At 38.3% G+C, this 22,096-nt stretch overlaps 2 protein-coding genes across 6 annotated transcripts in view; one reads left to right on the top strand and one right to left on the bottom strand.

The window, feature by feature from the left end:
* Positions 1–22,096, top strand: part of LOC131953545 (uncharacterized) — a 33,146-nt gene that overhangs the window by 4,770 nt on the left and 6,280 nt on the right. The window contains exons 2-8 of the mRNA XM_059316766.1: positions 2,611–2,681; positions 2,851–2,886; positions 3,621–3,680; positions 3,829–3,892; positions 4,326–4,406; positions 4,514–4,611; positions 5,648–5,685. Coding sequence (XP_059172749.1) covers positions 2,611–2,681; positions 2,851–2,886; positions 3,621–3,680; positions 3,829–3,892; positions 4,326–4,406; positions 4,514–4,611; positions 5,648–5,685 — 448 coding nt within the window. The remainder of the gene's footprint in view (positions 1–2,610; positions 2,682–2,850; positions 2,887–3,620; positions 3,681–3,828; positions 3,893–4,325; positions 4,407–4,513; positions 4,612–5,647; positions 5,686–22,096) is intronic.
* LOC131953529 (uncharacterized) lies at positions 8,000–16,177 on the bottom strand. 5 transcript variants are annotated; one of them, XM_059316744.1, is made up of 2 exons: positions 15,748–16,177; positions 8,000–9,867 (listed from the first exon to the last, which is right to left on the bottom strand). In XM_059316744.1, the coding sequence occupies exon 2, from the start codon at positions 9,712–9,714 to the stop codon at positions 9,166–9,168; it is 549 nt and encodes a 182-aa protein (XP_059172727.1). In that variant the 5' UTR covers positions 9,715–9,867; positions 15,748–16,177; the 3' UTR covers positions 8,000–9,165. The 5 variants fall into 5 exon arrangements, with proteins under 5 accessions (XP_059172727.1, XP_059172725.1, XP_059172728.1 ...); XM_059316742.1 differs by lacking the exon at positions 15,748–16,177 and adding an exon at positions 15,570–15,736; XM_059316745.1 differs by lacking the exon at positions 15,748–16,177 and adding an exon at positions 12,578–12,779.

Raw genomic sequence — 22,096 nt, 5'->3', positions numbered from 1 at the left:
CTGACAAGATTTTGGAAAAAATATCGATGTATTAAGAAAAATTCAACAGAAATTTTGGGGGGGGGGGGGTTGTAGGTTGAGATGTGCCGTCATTTTAGGGGGGGGGGGGGGGGTCTGACTTTTTGTGACGACGTGTAACGGAGGGGGGGGGGGGGTAAAAAATTGTTAAAAAAAGCGTGTTGTCACAAAAAGCAAGACCCCCTCCCCCAAATGACATAGCACCATATAACCCCCCCCCCCCCCTCCCCTCATCACACACCGTCACAAAATTACGGACCCCCCTCCCCCCTACGAGTGTGGCGTCATTTATGGACGACCTCTAACATTATTTTTTTAAAATGACAACGTGAGTTGTTTCACTTTCTCTAACACTCCAAGCCATCCCTCACCAAATTCCATCACCCCCCCCCCGGCCCACTTTTGGCAGCATTATTGTGCCTTTTAATACTTTTATTCAGTTTAGTTGAAATTGGAACATTTGTACAAAGTGTGCATTTCTATTTTTGTAACCAACAAACAAAGCATTTCAGTCAGTCTCTTTGTTGTTTTTATTCATTTGTTAAATCAAAAATACAATACAAATAAATAAGTCGTGTTTTTTAAACATTCATTTTATTAATTTGTGAAAACAAAAATACAATAGAAATAAATAGTTTAAATACATCGTGTTTTCCTAATGTTTTGGTGTGTTTCGGTTATTATAATGAAATACGCTCAACTGGAGGTAAACAAGCAACGGAGAATAAAATACGCTAAAATGGAGTTTTACCCCCGGGTCCTAATAGCCTCTGCGACTATTCCGACCAGCCAATGTAATTGTTAAGATTAAGTTATACAATAATTTCTTATGATGCTCGTTCAGTGGCCTTTTTTAGAGCTAGGCCTAATTACGGGTGATTTTTAGACTTAATTGATCGGCCGTTAGCCTTTTTCATTGCTGCGTATTTTAAACAATGCTCTTTCAGCGGCCTTTTTTTTTTGGCGCTAAATAATCTGTTTACTGGCATTTTAAGCATTTATTTTTTTTTTTTAAGCTAGTCGTAGATCTAGTTAAAAAAAAAAGTACGCTAGCATCATTTTCATCTGTTAAAATTACAATTGGTATAAGTACAGGATGGAGAGCTTTTATCGTGTTTCTTTTTCATGACAGATTTTATCAAAATAGATCGACTTCAAGTTGAAATTGAATATTTAAATTATTTTACCTTACTACATTAAACTACATTTGCTTTATCTTTTAAGAGTTTAAAAATAACGTGTGCCTTTTGTGTAGACAAAAAAAAATTAAGCCAAGTTTTAAAATTAGTCTTAGCTTTGTATCCATTCGGCTCTACTCTATTATAATTTAAAAAATGTAATAATTAGTTTAGGCCGCATTTGCACAGTTCGCTACTTGTTACGCTAAATCTTTATCTAAGATAGTCCTAGATCTAGCTAAATCAAACAGCTCTTTAGTAATTTTTTTTTATACAGCTAGCTGTCTAGCATGTGTGATATGTGAACTTAAAAAAAATGACCAGAATTAGCGAAATAGGTCTGTTTTTCAATTTGCTTGATGAAGGGGGGGGGAGTGAAGACACAGACGATCTCGTGTACGCGTGTTCATTCTATTACATGTACTATAGGTCTGCTGAACTCACAGTGACCCCGTCAACCGCGGAATTTTCACCCACGGGCTAGTAAACGTAAGCAAGCAATCATGCTCAGGGGATTCCACCCCTCACAAATTTTTTTTAGCTATGGTCCTAAAAAAGATGGCTTCAGTAAACGAGCTTGGATACATCTGATAAAAACATTGCTAATCTTTTTTTTAATACAGAAAAGGTTTTTTAATAAAATTGTTTAAAAACAGGTATGAAACAATATCTGTAACTTTTAAAACACAAATCCTCCTTAAAATGTGAAATTATTACCAAAATTTAAAGAGTCACCTTTCACATTACAAGCCATAACCTATTTTACGTACCTAAAACAATAGATTACCATTATTATTAATACTAGATTAAGATCTAGATCTATCCCTGGTATTAGTATCTAATCTAGTAGTGAGCAAAATTTGATAAAAAATCCTACATCTAGTTAGCTTTTAGTTCTAGTAGCAACTAAATCTAGTATTGAATAATTGATAAGCCAATGTCTATGAATTGTATTGCAAAAATAGGTGTGATCGGTTGGGAGATTCCCATTGGGCAGCTGGAATAAGTAGACATGTACAATTATTAACAGACTTTCACATGCATAGCACTTGTAAATCATTGAAATTTAGGTGGTCAGTTACATCTCTAGGTTAGTGTTGCGGTAGATAGAATATACAAAGTGGTTGCTGCAATGTTATAACTAGTTTTACTCGTGGATTACAGTTATACTTGCATCTCAAACATAAATTTTTCATATTAATAAGTTTAACAGCTATATTTCACTGCTGGATGATTGTGCTAAGTAGGTAGGGTAAAAATAGTGCGAGTCAGAACTGCTTTCAGCCAATTCTATTCAGTAACCTTTTTTAATTTTTATAGTATTATAGCCCACATAGTAATGATATAGTAGACATGGTCAGATAATCTTAATTATTCTCCCTTGATTATATTTTTCTAATATTTTTTCTAATAGGAAATTGATCGTCTGAGTAAAGAGCACAGCCTTAACTTCATGATTTTGAAAAAGAAAGTAATTTCTACTGAGTAAGTTTGTTATTAATAGTTAGAAAACTTTCTGATCTGAACATACAATTTTGTGTTTGCCTAATGCAAACCCGTATTAATATTTTAAGCTGTAAAAAATGTAATTTTTTAAGATTTAATTTTTGTGTTTTGTGTACTTGGCGTAATATACTATATTTCTCTTCCCCAGCCTATTGATTAGAAGATCTAAAGCCAAACAAGATGATATCCTTTTTATTTTATTCTATTACGAGCCGACCCACGGCGTATCATAAGCCGCTATTTAGTTGTTTTATTTACTACTTTTCAGTAATTCATAATTTGTGAATTCGACATACCAATGTTGCCACTGAAAATATTTGCTTTAAATATTCCCCCAACCCCTACCCTATACACCCCCCCCCCCCCCTTGAAAGCAGCCTCCTCTTAGTTACCTCCTCTAAGTTTAAAATGGTTTCAAACTAAATTATCTGCCCCTAATAGCCGTCACTAAACCCGGCTGTATGATTGTAAACATTTAGAGTGAACTACAGCTCACCAGACCATGTGGGGGGTGGTAGTGATAGAGAGGAAAAGAGGGGACTGCAAGGTGCACTTGCAGCTTGTTTTCTAACGTCTCCCAGAAGAGAATTATATATATAGATAAAAATATATTATTATAAATATAATTAAAATGAAACGGTTCATTCTTTAAATGAAACATATTTTGTAATACATTACATTTCAGATAATATATTCTCTTATTTAAATAATATTTTTCATCCTAATTCCATGATAGTAAATAGCTATTAAACGGATAAGATAGAAATTGAATAAAATATGTAAATTTAAATTAAAAAGAGAGGTTGCTTTTTAAAAAAAAACCATTTAAAATAAATGTCTTTTCCATTTAGCAAGCTACATTCCTTTAATGTTCATTACCCAAAATTGTGAAATATATATTCCTTAACTTAACTAACAGTGTGAATTGCTGCAGAGGAATGTTGAACATCTCAATAAAGAATTGGATAGAACCACCAGGTATTTGAAAAAATCTCTATTTTGTTTTGTTGGGCACTTTAATTAGCTGTGTTATACGTTGTTGCATATTTTCCTTTTATTTTCATATTCCACGTTTCTTTAAAAAAACTTAATTTAGACATTTTTAAAGTCATCCGTATAATTTCAGAGACTCGAATCTTCTGTCTGAACAGCTTCAATCTGCAATGCAGAATATTAAACCTCTTAAAGAGGTGAGTGATTTATTTAATTTATTTCTTTGTTGAAGTTATATTTTGTAAAACAATGAGCCGACCCGCTATTTAGTGAAGGTAGATTATCCTCGCCCTCCCTTTCCTTGTCCCTGTGAAAGCAGCAGTCTGTTGTGACAGTTTACAGACGTCAAAGAAAAGATCAAGCAGAACTTGTTACCTCCCCTTAGTTTCAAATAATTTAAAAACAAAATAATCAGCCCCTAATAACCATCACTAATTTGACCCGGCTCTACGATTGTAAACATTCGGCCTGAACCACTGGTTGGTGTAGGGGTGACCTGGAGAGCGAGGGAGCAGGGTTAGAGAATCTGCTTACATGCAAAGTGGTGTCCACATAGAGAATTTTATATATATAGATTGTTATTTACATTTTTTCAAGCCATTATTTATTATGCTGTATTTCTTTTTGTAGGAAAAAGAACGCTTTGAAAGAGAGTTAAAAGAAAAAACAAATGAAGTTAGATTGTTGCATGACAAGTTGGAAGCAGAAGAGGTTAGACCAGTTAATAAATCATTCCTATCTAGAGATCTTTAACTACATTTTTAGAAAAAATTGTCTGATTCTAATAAATTTTGCATGTTTTTTTTTCCTTTAATTAGGCAATTAGAAGTCAAAGGAGTGCATTGGATGAGCACAACAAGACTCTTGAGATCACTATAGCTAACCTCAAAAGACAAAATGCAAGTTTAACTACCAAGTACGTAAATGTTTTATGTTAGTAAATATAAACTAAATCAGAAAAATTTGGAAATAATTCAGTGTGGATTTAAACCTTGAGTAAACAGCTTGAGTGCGATAGTATTTATGCTGTGATAACTTGTCCGTTTTTGGCCAGTAGGTACTTCATTTGGATGTTTTATTAGAAACAACAGTTCTTTGCACTTTATATGTTCATTTATGAACGCTTCCTTTCAATTTTCATGAAATTTAATTCTAAATTTTTAAAGTTACGCTGTACACAATTTTCTCCTCTTACACTAACCCTAGATGCCATGACCAAGTTTTGTAATAGTGACAAAACTTGAACTAATCATTAGTTAAGTTTACGTTAAAGAAGCTTTCAGATATATATAGCTCACAGAAAATGTCAAGGTTAATGTTGTTTTCTCTTTTAAATAAGAAAAAAGAGGTCTGTTTACATGATTGTTAGGCCTTTCCCCTGAAGGCAGTCAGCAACAAAAAAATTAGCTGTCTGACCTCATGCAGCACTTTACTCATCTAAGAAGTGTTTATTCAATAAGCGTCCACTAAATTAATTTCCTGAAGTTAATTTGACCTTAAGACTAGAAGCTGATTATATTTATATACAAGGTGGTTAACAGAAATGAACTGTTTGATTGAATATTATTTTTGAATTGTATTTTCAAAAGTCTTTTAAGCTTTTTTTAAAAAAAAATTGATTTTAAAATTTGTCAGCTCAGAGTTTGACTCTTATAACCCATGTAGCTATCAAATGGGCAGGTACTCTCAAGGCCTATGAATTAGGACAGCTGTGTATTTATGCCTGTCTGGCATCTCTTAAAAAAGAACGTCCATCAGATTAAGATATATTTATAATTTTCCCAATGATCTCTTTCAGTTGTTGCTGTTTTTTTATCTCTCATATCTGAATTTAAAAGTTATGCAACTGCTTTAAGAATCTTTAAAATAGATATTTAATTTGCATAGAATTCCTCCCAGTATTAATAATTTGTTTTGCATGCTGTAATGTACTACATTTCTCTATTTGCTAGGACTCGTAGCATGGAGTCTCAACTGAGGGACCTTAAACGTAAGTAGCTTTATTGTAAACAATTTACTATCACATAAAGTTGGTATTATTTATGGTTTTCTTAAAGTTTGTGTATGGGTCTGCTATTTTCTGCAATCATTTTGGTATTGTCTGTAATTTAGCATTGTTTGCACTCTATAAAAGTAAACACTGGAAATTATTAACACAGAACAAATAAGTTTGCATGAGCTCTAAATAAACAGTTTAATGTTTGCCATCATTTGATTTACAGAAGAGAAATATACGTTCATATTCCCAATAAGTTAACAAGTTAATTATATTAATTTTTTTCACACCTCATTTCCCCTACAATATTAATTAATGTATTGCTAAGGATATGCTTGATGGTGTCAGTACCAGCTACTCCTCTAAATTTCCACCACAGACTGTGTTTACTGGCTTATCCCCCCTTCTGCCTTTTGAGATATTTTTCTAAAGTAAAGCCTAGGATTTTAAACTTCATTTTTGTTTAAGAAGATTTTTAACAATTTGTTTGCTTACTGTTTGCTTACCTTTAACTTGATACCGGTTTTCACTATCAAAATAAATAGGTAGACTAGAAAATGCTCTTTTTTATTTATAAAAATGCATGTTATTAAATGGTTATAATGATTAGGCCTACAGTGGATTCATTTTAAGGAATGTTGTTGTGACAATTGACCATAGAGCAAAAATGTGTCATCTTCTAGAGTTGTTTCCATACACATATATGGGGGACAAAATGGGCAGGTTTAGTTGGCTGTTGTCTCGATCTCAAAATTGTCTTCTGGGTCAGGAATATTTTTATTATTTCCGACCAAATTTTTAGAATATAAAATACATTATTTATCATACAAGATGTAAATAGCTACACTATCTTCCTAATTCTTCCTGTATTGAAGGAATATACAGTACACGGAAAGTGCATAACAAACACTAAACATTCATTGTTATAATCTAATCAGTATTGTTACCAAGGCAACAGCTTCAAAAAGTAGGTTGAGCGACAACCTATTTTAAGATCTTGGTTAGATAAAATATTTGATATATTGTATTATCAAATGGGATGAATTTATATAAATCATGGAAATCTTATACTTAAAAAAAGATTATAGAAGTATAGTTAAACTGAAGCTTGACTTATTATTCAGTGGTTGATTAGTTCTACCTTGTCCTGTTTCCAGTGTGTTTAGTCTTATTTATCATTTCCTACCTCTGTATTTTTTAAAGTACTCCATTTTTATTTTTGTGTATTACTACTTTACCATGTACTTAAAAAAGTATGTTATAAGAACTGTGAAGTTGGTTGCAAAGGTTTTTTAAAATTCATTTTTGTTAAAGAAGTCTTTAACAGCAACAATTAGTTTACCTTTAACTCTCAAACAAAGCTTAATTAAAAAAGGCATTTGTTAGATTAGTTCCATGCTTAAACGTCTGTTCCTTGTAATGCTGTGCTGGCTTATTTCCCCTGTTGTTCAGTGAGTTCAGCTGTAGCTTGCACAAAAATGTCATCTGCTGTAGTTCTACAGTTTAATCCCATTGTGGGCAAAGTGGGAGGGGCTTCCGTTCACACTCAAGTTAGTATTTTCCGGGGTAAAAATTTCGGTGGGTTCTATTATTTATGTGTTGGTGAAAATTAGTTTTGTAAGAATGGGCTTGTAAATAAACACCAAACCTTGGCCTTATTTGACAATACCATCATGCTTGTGTAAAAAACGTTCAGTGACACTCCGTAACTTAAGATTATGTTCAACTTACTTTACTGTGTAGTAACTGATACAAACCTGACCATTAGAAGGGTTTTTTTTTTTTTTTTTTTTACCAAGACCAGACTTAATGGATGGTGGTCATTGTGGGGGAAAAGATGCACAAAATTTAAGTCAGCTGTAAAGTTATCATTACTGCTAGTCTGTGGCACTAGTATCTGCTAGTCTGTCCTACCAGTATCTGCTGGTCTGTCCTATCTGTATCTACCTGTCTGTCCTACCTGTATCTTCTGGTTTGTGTACATACACTGATCTGTATGGACTATCATCTGATCCCCTCTCTAGAGCCACACGTTTGAGGTTTATTAAAAAAACATGAGAAAAAAATCTGAGGTCAGGGTTAGGTAAATAGAGGTGTTTACACACAGACATGCATGTGGACTTAACTGGCCAGTTTAAAGTGTGCTTAACCTTCACCTTGGACTGGTTAATTATAACCCAAAGAATAGACCACTCATGTTAATCAAAATATTTATAGCAAAGCTATTTTGATTATCAGGCTAGTTGTGGGATCATCTGCTATGCTTAAGCCATTAATGTATAACACATTTTATAAATAATAATGATGTAAAAATTCATATTTTAATTTGTTTAAAATCATTCAACGCATTTTTATAATAACAAAGATGGAATACATTCTTATTTAAATTATTTGTTTAAAAAATCTTAAAAACCAGAAGTTGACTAAACAATTTTTCAACACGATAATCATGGTTTAAAAAGTCAGTTTTCAACATGATGACAATCATAGTTTAAAAAGTCAGTTTTCAACACAATGACAATCATAGTTAAAAAATCAGTTTTTAACATGATGATAATTAATGTTTTAAATTAATGTTTTTTAATTAATGTTTTAAAGGCAGTTTTCCCATGACAATTGTTTTAAAAGTCAGTTTTCAACATGATGATAATTACAGTTTTAAAAGGCAGTTTTCAAGATGATTACAATCATAGTTTCACAGTTGAGCTCAAGCCTGAACTATTGAAGGTTTTCTTTGCCAGCAAATACATGTTAAAACTTTTTATTTATGTAAGATCTGAAGATATATCCTGGACATTTTATATGGTAAAATCTCTTTACCTGAGACATTGCTCCAGGCTTTAAAAGTGATTATTTAAAAAATAGCTTTAAAAACAGTTACATTTAATGATTATAAGACATTTGAACCCCATTATGAGTTTATAAGTTAAACTCATTAAAATATTTGTTAGTAGATAAAATGTTCATAAAACAAAAATAAAATTATACAGATACAATTAGGATTATAAACATTAGGCCTGGTTTCAGATATACCATTGTCCTACAGCCCCCTCCTTTCTATACGATTTTTGGGATTAACTTTGATCACCATAATAAATTAAAAAAAAAAACCAACAGCATAGTATTCTTGATGGCTGATTTAGCAGCATAGATCTGGCATTTCCCTTATGTTATACCGAAACAGGTGTGTGACAAAATATTGTCTGTATGACAGTGTGATTTACTAAAACATGCAGTTTGCTCAAGGGGTAAATTGTATAGGCCTTTAGCTGGAGAAAGACATAAGTGTTTGAGCTAGTAAATACAGGGACCATAAACGATAGCCAATAGACAGGAGAGTGATGTTTCTTGAGTTACAGCTTGGTTGTAAACCGTAGCCAATCTACATCTAACTATCATCCCTCATAACTCAGAACTTTGCTGGAATGAATGGTTAAATTAATACAAATAAATTAGCTGTTCTGTCAGATGGAGCTAGTGTGGTACAAAGCCGTTTTTAATATCCTTCTCTCTTCTCTTGTTTTGTCTCGCCTTTCTTGCTCTGTACTGTCTCATGAAAGCTATGACAATGCCAGCCGTCAGTAGTACGAACAAGAGCAGACATATTGCCCCGATAACAGCGCCCTCTACCAGGTAGTCAGGCATGTGGTAGATGATCAGAATCCCGTCGGATGTCAAATTTCCCAGAGTGCATCTGTATGCGCCCTCTTCAGACTTGGTGGGGAGCAGGATGGAAAGGGTTTCGTTAACCACACTGAACTTGTCACCCGAGGTCAGATTGTGCGTGATGTTGGGGTTGCTCAGGTTGACCCTGGCCCAGTGGTAGATGACCGGCTCGCTATGGTTGACCGCGCCCTCCTTGGGCACACAGACGAACGTCACGTTCTCTCCTGCCTGAACGGCCACCTCGAAAGGAACGACATTCAGGGGCGTCTCGTCCAGCACGGAGTAGCCGGCCCTTGCCAAGATGGCCACCACGAGGACAGTGAGGTGGACGCGGGTCATTTTTTCACAACCATACATCAAGATCTAGTTGCTGGGCGGGTGGGGGCTGGTTCCTGCGCTAGCTGCAGTGTGGGCTGGTGTGTGAGGTCAGCTTGCTGGATGGTCGATTGGTTGGCACAGGCCTCGGCATTACCCTCAGTTTAGGCTGTTTCATTAGGACAACAGGGGGCGCTGTGAACAAATACAATTTAACATTAGGACAATGGGGGGCGCTGTGAACAAATACAATAACATTAGGGCAAATAGGGGCGCTGTGAACAAATACAATAACAGGACAATAGGGGGCGCTGTAAACAAATACAAAAACATTAGGACAATAGGGGGCGCTGTGAACAAATAAAATAACATTAGACCAATAGGGGGCGCTGTGAACACACACAATAACATTAGGGCAATAGGGGCGCTGTGAACACATACAATAACATTAGGACAACAGGGGGCGCTGTGAACAAATACAATAACATTAGGACAATAGGGGGCGCTGTAAACAAATAGAATAACATTAGAACAACAGGGGCGCTGTGAACAGACAAATACAATTGCAAATGGACAACATGGGCGCTGTAAAAAGATAAACCTTTTCACTAGGACAACAAGGGACAGAAAATTTGTTTAATATATCACAGCGGAGTAGGCGTGGTCCGTACAGCAATGCCTTGGGATACTGTTACATAAACTACGACATATTTCACTATTCGGCAATAAGAACCACCAAACAAACACGTAAAATGTATACCACCCTAATTGCGCCCCTTCTCTGCAAAAATGTTTAAAAGAAACCCTGCGCCTAACTTCCCCACCAACGCTAGCGTTTGGCTGAGTTGTTTTAGATCTTGTTTACGTTCACTGAGGGGGAACTATTGAGTTGTCTCAGGGAAATCCCGATTCTTTCTATCAGAACGTTTTACCAGCTTATTCAAGTTATTAAAGTTTTTAAATGTAGATCTCTATTAATACTATGGTGGCCGTAAACACATTTTCCCCCTGCTGTGGCATTAAGCACAGTTGTCATAAGTTAAGGAATGGTTGCATTTTTTTTTCTCAATGTCTTACAAAGAATACTGAAATGAAAACATAAAAAGTTGTTGGGCCATCCAGTCTAAATGTTCACACTTGACTGCATTCTTAACAGCTTTACGTTACGGTTGACTGGAACTCTAGCAAGTTATTCTTGATTGATTTCCCTGTATTCATTTGATGTTACTTAGTCATACGACCCCCTCACTCGGGTGTGTTACACGAGTCCTGTGTAGCTGCCAATCCACATGTCTCCCTGGGTAGCTTCCCATCAACATGTCTCCCTGTGTAGCTGCCAATCCACATTTCTCCCTGTGTAGCTGCCAATCCACATTTCTCCCTGGGTAGCTTCCAATCCACATTTCTCCCTGTGTAGCTGCCAATCCACATTTCTCCCTGTGTAGCTGCCAATCCACATTTCTCCCTGTGTAGCTGCCAATCCACATTTCTCCCTGTGTAGCTGCCAATCCACATTTCTCCCTGTGTAGCTGCCAATCCACATTTCTCCCTGTGTAGCTGCCAATCCACATTTCTCCCTGTGTAGCTGCCAATCCACATTTCTCCCTGTGTAGCTGCCAATCCACATTTCTCCCTGTGTAGCTGCCAATCCACATTTCTCCCTGTGTAGCTGCCAATCCACATTTCTCCCTGGGTAGCTTCCCATCAACATGTCTCCCTGGGTAGCTGCCCATTCACATTTCTCACTGTGTAGCTGAGCAGTCACATGAGTCCGTGTGTAACCGACAAGTAACATGATTGCATGTGTGTAATCTAAGAGTACTATTGTTTTTAGAAATACACAGCAGACATCGTATGATGACGTATGTCTGAACCAGGATTTTAGCCATGGAAATCTACCGGGCCTTTTTGTTGTTTTCGTCCCCGTTTTCGGGTCCGCGAACTATTAACATAGCACACAAAAGATCCACCGTGTCGACCAGTTTCGTATGTGTCTTTCAATGTGTTTTCGATCTCTAGATTTGAGCTGAAACTCCCCCACAATGGTCGTCTGGCTGTTTCGATCTGGGACTTCTCTTAATGTCGCCTCAACTTAAACAGATCACAGTGCGAGCTATAGTTTTCCTAGCCGACGTGTACATAGAGGCAGGAAACCAACACTGGCTCTGTATCGTAACCAATCCTTATGGTTTTAAACCGTGTCGTGTATAAGTTGGTTAGCTGTTTATCGCCACGGTCACTTCACTACCTAGGCATGAAACGTTTCTTTGCAAAGGTTCACATCAGTAACTAGCCGTGCAATTTTTGCCACATATGTTTACTGTATGGCCGCTTGTGCTGCAGAAAGCAAGACAACCAATAGACATAGTTTATTTAACAGCGGCGATCCCAAAAACTAATTCCTTCATTTTGAAATAGCTCCATTTTTGCTTTTGATATAGAATCTAGTTGTCGTTCTGGTTATAGTTTGCATTAGCTTGCTTTTGATCAAGTTGTCGCTCTTCTGGTTACAGTTAGCAGTAGCACTTATATCGTAAGCCAGTAGGTAATGGTTAGTCTCAACAAAACTGTTTGACGACTTATTGATGTTGTCACCGTGTAGAACAGACCAGCGCTGGACACCACCAACACAAGATTGGTATAAGTTTGGCGACTGTTTGATGTTGTCACCGTGTAGAACAGACCTGCGCTGGACACCACCAACACACGATTGGTATAAGTTTGGTGACTGTTTGATGTTGTCACCGTGTAGAACAGACCAGCGCTGGACACCACCAACACAAGATTGGTATAAGTTTGGTGACTGTTTGATGTTGTCACCGTGTAGAACAGACCTGCGCTGGACACCACCAACACAAGATTGGTATAAGAAACACAAACAACCGGTATGTGTAGATGAACTTACCAAGGTCCTGTCATTAGTGACGAGTTGACATTTTTTTCCACCAGGACAGAAGCTCGTTGTATTCTTACAACACGGCTTGACAAATTAACCCCAGCTTACTAACATAAACACTGGGAAGAAAGGGTTCTTAACTTGTAGAAAAGTGGGCCCTTGACACACGGGTTATATACTATGTTAAAGCAAACTAATGCTGACATATCTTAACACATATTTACAAATTTGGTCATCAATTTTCTTTCTAATCCACTCATCTTTTTTTTTAAACTGTTTAGATAATACATGGATATAGATCAGGAATGTGCAAGTAATTTAGTTTGAGATCCTTTCTAAAACTCTGTCTCAAGTAGGTCGTGCCATCTTTGTTATGTAAAACAGTTTGTTTACAGCCGAAATTATTCCCCCTTCATACGTTTTTCTTGTTTCTGCTTCTACAATAGGATGGCGCTCGATTTGTTCACCCACCGCCTAGCTAAATCAAAACGTGAGCACCAGCACATATCATTGGGTACACGGGCTTTTAGATTCAATACCTACACTAGCACAAAACAATAGGTACACGGACTTTGAGATCCAATACCTACACTAGCACAGATCATTAGGTACACGGGCTTTTAGATCCAATACCTACACTAGCACAGATCATTAGGTACACGGGCTTTTAGATCCAATACCTACACTAGCACAGATCATTAGGTACACGGGCTTTTAGATCCAATACCTACACTAGCACAGATCATTAGGTACACGGGCTTTTAGATCCAATACCTACACTAGCACAGATCATTAGGTACACTGGCTTTTAGATCCAATACCTACACTAGCACAGATCATTAGGTACACGGGCTTTTAGATCCAATACCTACACTAGCACAGATCATTAGGTACACGGGCTTTTAGATCCAATACCTACACTAGCACAGATCATTAGGTACACGGGCTTTTAGATCCAATACCTACACTAGCACAGATCATTAGGTACACGGACTTTTAGATCCAATACCTACACTAGCACAAAACAGTAGGTACATTGGCTTTTAGATCCAATACCTACACTAGCACAAAACAGTAGGTACACGGACTTTTAGATCCAATACCTACACTAGCACAAAACAGTAGGTACACTGGCTTTTAGATCCAATACCTACACTAGCACAAAACAATAGGTACACTGGCTTTTAGATCCAATACCTACACTAGCACAAAACAATAGGTACACAGACTAGTACTTATACTAGCACGAATCTACAAACTTCCAGATCCAATACCTACACTAACACAAATCAACAAGTACACAACATATACTAACACCAATGAACAAACTTATAAATCCTGACACCTACACTAACACAAATCCGCGGATACACAGATTTGCAGATCCTGATATATTAGTCACACGCATGTTGTGGCGCAGTGCAATCAAGGTTATAACATTTAAATTTAGCGATAACATGTTTTGCGTATTTTTAACTACTTCCATAACGCAACTCTTGGGCTTTTATACCACTAAATCAGCTGACAAAGACACTACTCACTTTATTATTTAGCGCAGGCAAGATAAAAAAATTAAATAATAATAAGGGTATTTAATAATAATTTGTATATAGCGTGATTTGCATTATGATAGCGAACTTTCTTTACGTTCTTACAAAACAAGAATAGAATGGTTTACATTTCCCCATCAAGTTTCTTAAAATAATGTATTTTTTAAATAATAAACTCTGACACCTAACGGCCCCGGTCCATAGCGCCCCACCTGTGTGCCGCAGCCCATAGCGCCCCACCTGTGTGCCGCAGCCCATAGCGCCCCACCTGTGTGCCGCAGCCCATAGCGCCCCACCTGTGTGCCGCAGCCCATAGCGCCCCACCCGTGTGCCGCAGCCCATAGCGCCCCACCTGTGTGCCGCAGTCCATAGCGCCCCACCTGTGTGCCGCAGCCCATAGCGCCCCACCTGTGTGCCGCAGTCCATAGCGCCCCACCTGTGTGCCGCAGCCCATAGCGCCCCACCTGTGTGCCGCAGCCCATAGCGCCCCACCTGTGTGCCGCAGCTCATAGCGCCCCGCCTTGGTTCGATACTCTAACCAAGCTTTAAGCGAATATTCTAACAATGATAGATACAAATAAACCGGGAGTGATCTCCCCTAAACTTTCTCGAATATTTTTATATAAAATAACAGGGGATGGGAACTCGGGCTATAGACATGATTTTTAATCCATTTTAAATACTTAAAGTTTTAAAAATAGAATAAAATCTCGTAGACAAATTAATTGCACACCAAGTGAACGCGAAATAAAAAAGCGCATAATAGTGCGCAATATTATTAGTACTTTTAAAATTTACATTAGTTTTTTGAGAAATCGGAAGTAGCGTAAATTACTACTTCCGGTCAACGGAAATTACTCACAATTTAACAGAAGGTAGAGAATTAGATCTTTTACTTACATGTGAAATTTCATTTATCTATCTGAAATAGTACTCAAGTTATAGGCTTTTGAAAAATTCAAAGTAGAAAAAGTACCACTTCCGGTTATCGGAAATCGCTCAAAAGTTGATACGGATCTACGATTTTGATAAAATACTTATATATGAAATTTCATCAACCTAGCTGTAACGGTACTCAAGTTATCGTGTTTACACTCGGACACACAGACAGACAGACACACACACAGACATACGGACAAGATTGCAAAATTATGTTTTTCCGTATCAGTGAGGTGTAAAACGTCGAGATTTGTAAAAATCTCGATTTTTTTTTGCACGATTACAATACTTTCTCTATACTACGTATATACGAGAAAGTAAAAAAAAGAAACGCAAATAGAACTACTTATAGTCCGTGATTAGATGGTAGATAGTATCTACAGTAGAAGCTTATTTTGACTTAAAAAAAACCCCACAGTACTTAAATAATTTTAACTTAAAAGCCATGTTATGACACAAACTAAATGTGATATTGATACTCGCCTGTTTATGAAACTAAAAATAGCACTTACTTAAACTTTACGGTAAAAACCATTGAATACCACAACGGAAGACGTAAATGTAGAATATTTTGAATATAAATCCACATGACACGTTAAAGACACGAATTTTCTATGTCAAAGGCGTGTTAAAATACTTAAAAATAGCTTGAAGATAGGTATGTACTAGGTACCACTAAGAGAAGTTTACCTTGGAAGAAATCGGTGATGTGTTATGTAACGAAGGCGTCGATTGGTCAGCGAGTCACAGAAAGCTATGTGCTGCTAGTACCGGGGTACATTTCTGAGACCTTGGCTAGGCTGGCGGTGCGCCGCCGTGGGTCGTGTAGATTCGGTCGTCTGTCAGAGGTTGGGGTTGGAGGAGACCGTCACCTGTATGAACCAACCCCTCATGTAAACATCGCCTCTTTTTTTTTTCGTTTGATGAAAGTGTATAGGCCTATACATTTATAGTGAACTTATCTCATTTGCTCCATGAAGTTTTGGCCGTCAAATAAAATACGAGAAAAAAATTAGTTACATTTTTTTTTAAATTTGAGGTAGCGGCGAGTCGTTTTACATTATACGATACGTATCGTATTGTTGGAAAGTATTTTTGGTGTCTCGGTCTAAGTGTTTGGTCCAAAGACTTATTTCCTATGACAGCCTAATTTAAAACCCCGTGTTCCCTTAATTTAGTCTTTCACTCCCACCATCACGAACCTCCCCCCCCCCTACACCCCATCACGAAACGTACCGCCTCCATCTAGCGGACCGTGTTTAATTGGCTGAGAACAAGTTTCACCCAGTGGTTCTCGAGTTGTCGGCTGACACCCCTTCCCCCGCACACCGCTGTTATTCAGCGGGTTGTTGGCCGGTTGGCGTCTTGTCCTTGGGTCAGGTGTTTGGGTGTATCCTAATTATATAAAAGCCCACGTACGCACTTCTCTCTCTCTCCCTCTGTCCGCAAAATATTTTCACAAGCTATCATATCAGTATCTTCAGCGATATATGGAGAACTTGATACGGACTTTAGTTGAAAATAATATGTTACATGTTTTAAATGTATAAACACAATTTTATTTACAGAAGAAAAAAAAATAAAATAAAGGCATATTCGAATGTAGAAAAACAATTTTAATTATGCAACCGGAAAAGTGTTTATAGTTGTGACAAGAACGCTATTAACAATGATGTCACTAATGTTTACACTAAGGAAAGAACACAAAACTAATGGCGTCATCTTCCGATTTTAGAATATAAAGAAAGGAACTATTTCATTCAAATTTGATTTAGATCTACGTACGCTATGAAATATATACAATGCAATTTTCTCGGCCTAAACTTATAAAATTTACTTTATTTGGATTCTAGATCTAGATATTAGTAGATATTCTAGATCTAGAGATTCTAGATCTAGACTTAGACAGATCTAGATCTAGACCCTATCTAGATCTAGAATCTCCCCTGAGATAAATATCTAAAAGAAAAACCGGGTAGCCTTTTGTAAAGAGAAGAGAGCTAAAAGTCATCAGAATTGCCCGATCGCTAGTTCAAATAATGCGGCCACGGTCCGTCACATAACGACATGGTCCATGTGCCATTTAGACTTGGTCCGTGTCATACAGGTACAGTCGGTATATTCACTTTGTCGTATTAGTAAACTGTTTAGTACTCACTTATTACTGACTGTATGAATAAAAACGTAAAATTACATGTTTAATAACAAAACCTATACAAAAAATGTCTTGATGAATAAAGGATGAGGTGAAGATAGGTCATTGTTACAAGAGAAGAAATGACATACAGTTACTGAAAACTAACACAAGGTACATACTGACCAGAACCTCTCGGCTAGACTAACATGACCTGTGTACATACTGACCAGGACCTCTCGTGTACACACTGACCAGGACCTCTCGGCTAGACTAACAGGACCTGTGTACATTCTGATGGGACCTCTCGGCTAGACTAACAGGACCTGTGTACCTAATGACAAGGGACCTCTCGGCTAGACTAACAGGACCTGTGTACCTTCTGATAGGACCTCTCGGCTAGACTAACAGGACCTGTGTACATAATGACTAGGGACCTCTCGGCTAGACTAACAGGACCACTGTGTACACAGTTAACTGACCTGGACTACACGTAACTTAGAAGCAACAATACATTATGTATTCGTGTCAGATGAGGCCATTGTTCTAAGCTGCCCGCTTTCTCACCTGTTTAAAATTTTAAAGCTATGAGTTAACGAAAGCAATGACAACCAAAGACGCCATCTAGTCAAGCCTTCTTCGTTTAACTTGCAATTGTCTAAACTTCAACATTCTCAGTTTTTTTTTTTTTTTTTTTTTTTTTTTTTGAGAAAAATTTAAATCAACATTTTCTAAAGCTTATAGAATACCCTTTGTTAAGAGTTGAGCTAAAATTGTGCTCTGTCGACTTTGACAGCCTTGTTTCAGCAGATATTGTGTAACTATGGACACGTGTTGAGACAGTATAAGTAACACATCTAAAGTAGCAACGTTACTGCTTTTTTTTCTTTACATTTAGCCTAAACGCTTTGGCAATCCCATTTAAACCTAGTCATTTAAAACAAAGTAGTCGCTGGTTTTTATCTTGAGGAAGCTATTCTAATATTCTTAAACTCTATATTCTCCGCATGGAATACATGAAATTCAAACCCTTCTTGCACGTGTAATATAAACCACTGCTCTGCATGGAATAATTTTTTAGCCTAATTCACAAGTTTTGGGCCCATTGTCTTGTTGGAGTAGCTGGGGGGGGGGGGGGATATAGGTATAAATATAAATACAGAGCAGTCAAAGATTCGTTCTCTCTCGACCTACATACACTAGCGGTTAGGAAATAGCCTCGCTCAGCATAACTTCTATTGGATTCATCAATAAACAGTTGCAACCACAAGTGTCCTGTCCCCGTTTGTTCTGCACTGTGGCTGGTTCGGGTAACGTTTATCAAAAGAAAGTTATACAGCTACAGTTGCAACCACAAGTGTCCTGTCCCCGTTTGTTCTGCACTGTGGCTGGTTCGGGTAACGTTTATCAAAAGAAAGCTATACAGCTACAGTTGCAACCACAAGTGTCCTGTCCCCGTTTGTTCTGCACTGTGGCTGGTTCGGGTAACGTTTATCAAAAGAAAGCTATACAGCTACAGTTGCAACCACAAGTGTCCTGTCCCCGTTTGTTCTGCACTGTGGCTGGTTCGGGTAACGTTTATCAAAAGAAAGCTATACAGCTACAGTTGCAACCACAAGTGTCCTGTCCCCGTTTGTTCTGCACTGTGGCTGGTTCGGGTAACGTTTATCAAAAGAAAGCTATACAGCTACAGCCTAATTGGCCAGCGCCCTTGCCAGCAACATAGAGTCTTCGACAGTCCGGCTTGCACACACTTCTCATAGAGTACAATTCCTCTTCCCCGGAATACGACCTCGTCCACCATCCACATAATACAACCACCACCCACTATAGAATACACCCCCCCCCCCAATTTAAGTAATTATTACAATCAGTACATCCACCTCCCACAGCATACACCCGCCCCAATAGAACACAACCGCGACTTTCCATAGAATACAAAAACTACTTCCAATTAGTATGATAGAATACAACCTCCACCTCCCACAGAATACATCCCCAACATATTCCTTAGAATACAAAAAACACCCCCCCCCCCCCCTTACGATAGGATAAAACCTTCACTTCCAACAAGATACAACCATCACCTTCACAATAACGAAAAGAACATAGACCTATGTCACAAAAACGTCATGTTTTGTTCTAGAAGACTAGACCCAGTTATCGCCACCATCATGGATGGCCGATCACAGCATTGCATCTATGTCTATATCTTCAGTCTTGGTTGACTGCATGGGATGTATCGGGTTATTTTCAGCTTACCTACAGTAGGCACAGCATGTAAACAAGTTTATTTATCGCAGTCATTTATTTTTAGAAGTCCGATTCCAATCGTGGGAACAGTAGGTGCATTTTTCTTTGGTGCACCGTCAAAACGACCCCGTCAAAACGACCCCGTCAAATCGCGACACATAGGCTCCCAATAAATAGGCTATCGACATATGGGCTCCCAACACAAGGGCTCACGGCAAATGGGCTATGGACCCTTGTTTACATGCTGGTGTGAGAACTGTTGCTATGGACCCTTGTTTACATGCTGGTGTGAGAACTGTTGCTATGGACCCTTGTTTACATGCTGGTGTGAGAACTGTTGCTATGGACCCTTGTTTACATGCAGGTGTGAGAACTGTTGCTATAGACCCTTGTTTAAATGCTGGTTTGAGAACTGTTGCTATGGACCCTTGTTTACATACTGGTGTGAGAACTGTTGCTATGGACCCTTGTTTAAATGCTGGTTTGAGAACTGTTGCTATGGACCCTTGTTTACATGCTGGTTTGAGAACTGTTGCTATGGACCCTTGTTTACATACTGGTGTGAGAACTGTTGCTATGGATCCTTATTTACATGCTGGTGTGAGAACTTGCTATGTACCCTTGTTTACATGCTGGTGTGAGAACTGTTGCTATAGACCCTTGTTTAAATGCTGGTGTGAGAACTGTTGCTATGGACCCTTGTTTACATGCTGGTTTGAGAACTGTTGCTGTGGACTCTTGTTTACATACTGGTGTGAGAACTGTTGCTATGGATCCTTATTTACATGCTGGTGTGAGAACTTGCTATGTACCCTTGTTTACATGCTGGTGTGAGAACTGTTGCTATAGACCCTTGTTTAAATGCTGGTGTGAGAACTGTTGCTATGGACCCTTGTTTACATGCTGGTTTGAGAACTGTTGCTGTGGACCCTTGTTTACATGCTGGTGTGAGAACTGTTGCTATAGACCCTTGTTTAAATGCTGGTGTGAGAACTGTTGCTATGGACCCTTGTTTACATGCTGGTGTGAGAACTGTTGCTATGGACCCTTGTTTACATGCTGGTTTGAGAACTGTTGCTGTGGACTCTTGTTTACACGCTAGTCACATGCCGGGGGCCACGCGTTTGTCCTAGAACAACACAACATGGGAGTCCCGTGCCTCCTGTAAAGACTGGTGTTACCTACGTGTCGTGCAGATCTGTTTAGCCAAGTTTCTCTTCTGTCATCTCTATCTACGTGTTAAAACACATACCCTCCCTCCCCTCCTTGCTGATCAAGGCCGTAGTTGGACTCTGTGGTACATACACACACCGCTCTGTTTTTTTTTCTCACATTACATTAGTATTTACGTTTGTAAAGTTTTCGTTGCTGACACTCACTGACACTCCCTCCCTCTCCTCCCTATCTTTGTCCCTTAATTATATATATATATATATATATATATATATATATATATATATATATATATATATATATATATATATATATATATTCCACTTCTCTCTTCCTTCGTACTATTCCTGACTTTTCTCCCCCCCCCCTCTCAGCCACCCCTCCTACTTTCAGCACTTCTTACACCTGACAAACCAATAACTCCAGCACATATGACGAAACTTGGATACACCAAGCAATACAAGGTGACACAATGTGGGTAACACGATGAGATTCTAGACCAAATACCGCTCTCGTTAGCTCGGTTCCTATTGAATGTGTTGCTGTAGATGTGTAGTGTACGGTAGCTTGTGTTATATACAGTTTGATCAGAGCTCGTTGTGGGCAAAGGTGTTCAATGCTGTATATGTAGACAGCTGTTATAATGCCGCCCCCATGTACACAGAACTGTAATTATGCCGCCCCAATGTACGCACCCCTTTAATTATGCCGCCCCATGTACGCACTCCTTTAATTATGCCGCAACATGTACGCACTCCTTTAATTATGCCGCCCCATGTACGCACTCCTTTAATTATGCCGACTCATGTACGTACCCCTGTAATAATGCCGCCCAATGTACGTACCCCTGTAATAATGCCGCCCAATTTACGTAACCCTGTAATAATGCCGCCCAATGTACGTACCCCTGTAATAATGCCGCCCAATTTACGCACCCCTGTAATAATCCCGCCCAATGTACGTACCCCTGTAATAATGCCGCCCAATTTACGCACCCCTGTAATAATGCCGCTCAATGAAAGTACCCCTGTAATAATGCCGCCCAATGTACGTACCCCTGTAATAATGCCGCCCAATGTACGTACCCCTGTAATAATGCCGTCCAATGTACGTACCCCTGTAATAATGTCGCCCAATGTACGCACCCCTGTAATTATGCCGCCCAATGTGCGTACCCCTGTAATAATGCCGTCCAATGTACCCACCCCTGTAATAATGCCGCCCAATGTACGTACCCCTGTAATTATGCCGCCCCATGTACGCACCCCTTTAATTATGCCACCCCATGTACGCAAACCTGTAATTATGCCACCCCCTGTACGCAAACCTGTAATACAGCCGCCCAATGTACGTACCCCTGTAATAATACCGCCCAATGTACGTACCCCTGTAATAATGCCGCTTCTTGTACACAGACCTGTAATCATTATGCCGCCCAATGAACGCACCCCTGTAATCATTATGCCGCCCCCAAAAAAT

The sequence above is a fragment of the Physella acuta genome, unplaced genomic scaffold, assembly GCF_028476545.2.
Source record: "Physella acuta isolate Inbredline_101_S28 unplaced genomic scaffold, ASM2847654v3 ptg000928l, whole genome shotgun sequence".
NCBI lineage: Eukaryota > Metazoa > Mollusca > Gastropoda > Physidae > Physella > Physella acuta.
Note: the sequence above shows the minus strand (reverse complement) of the source record. Positions and strands in the feature narration are given on the sequence as shown.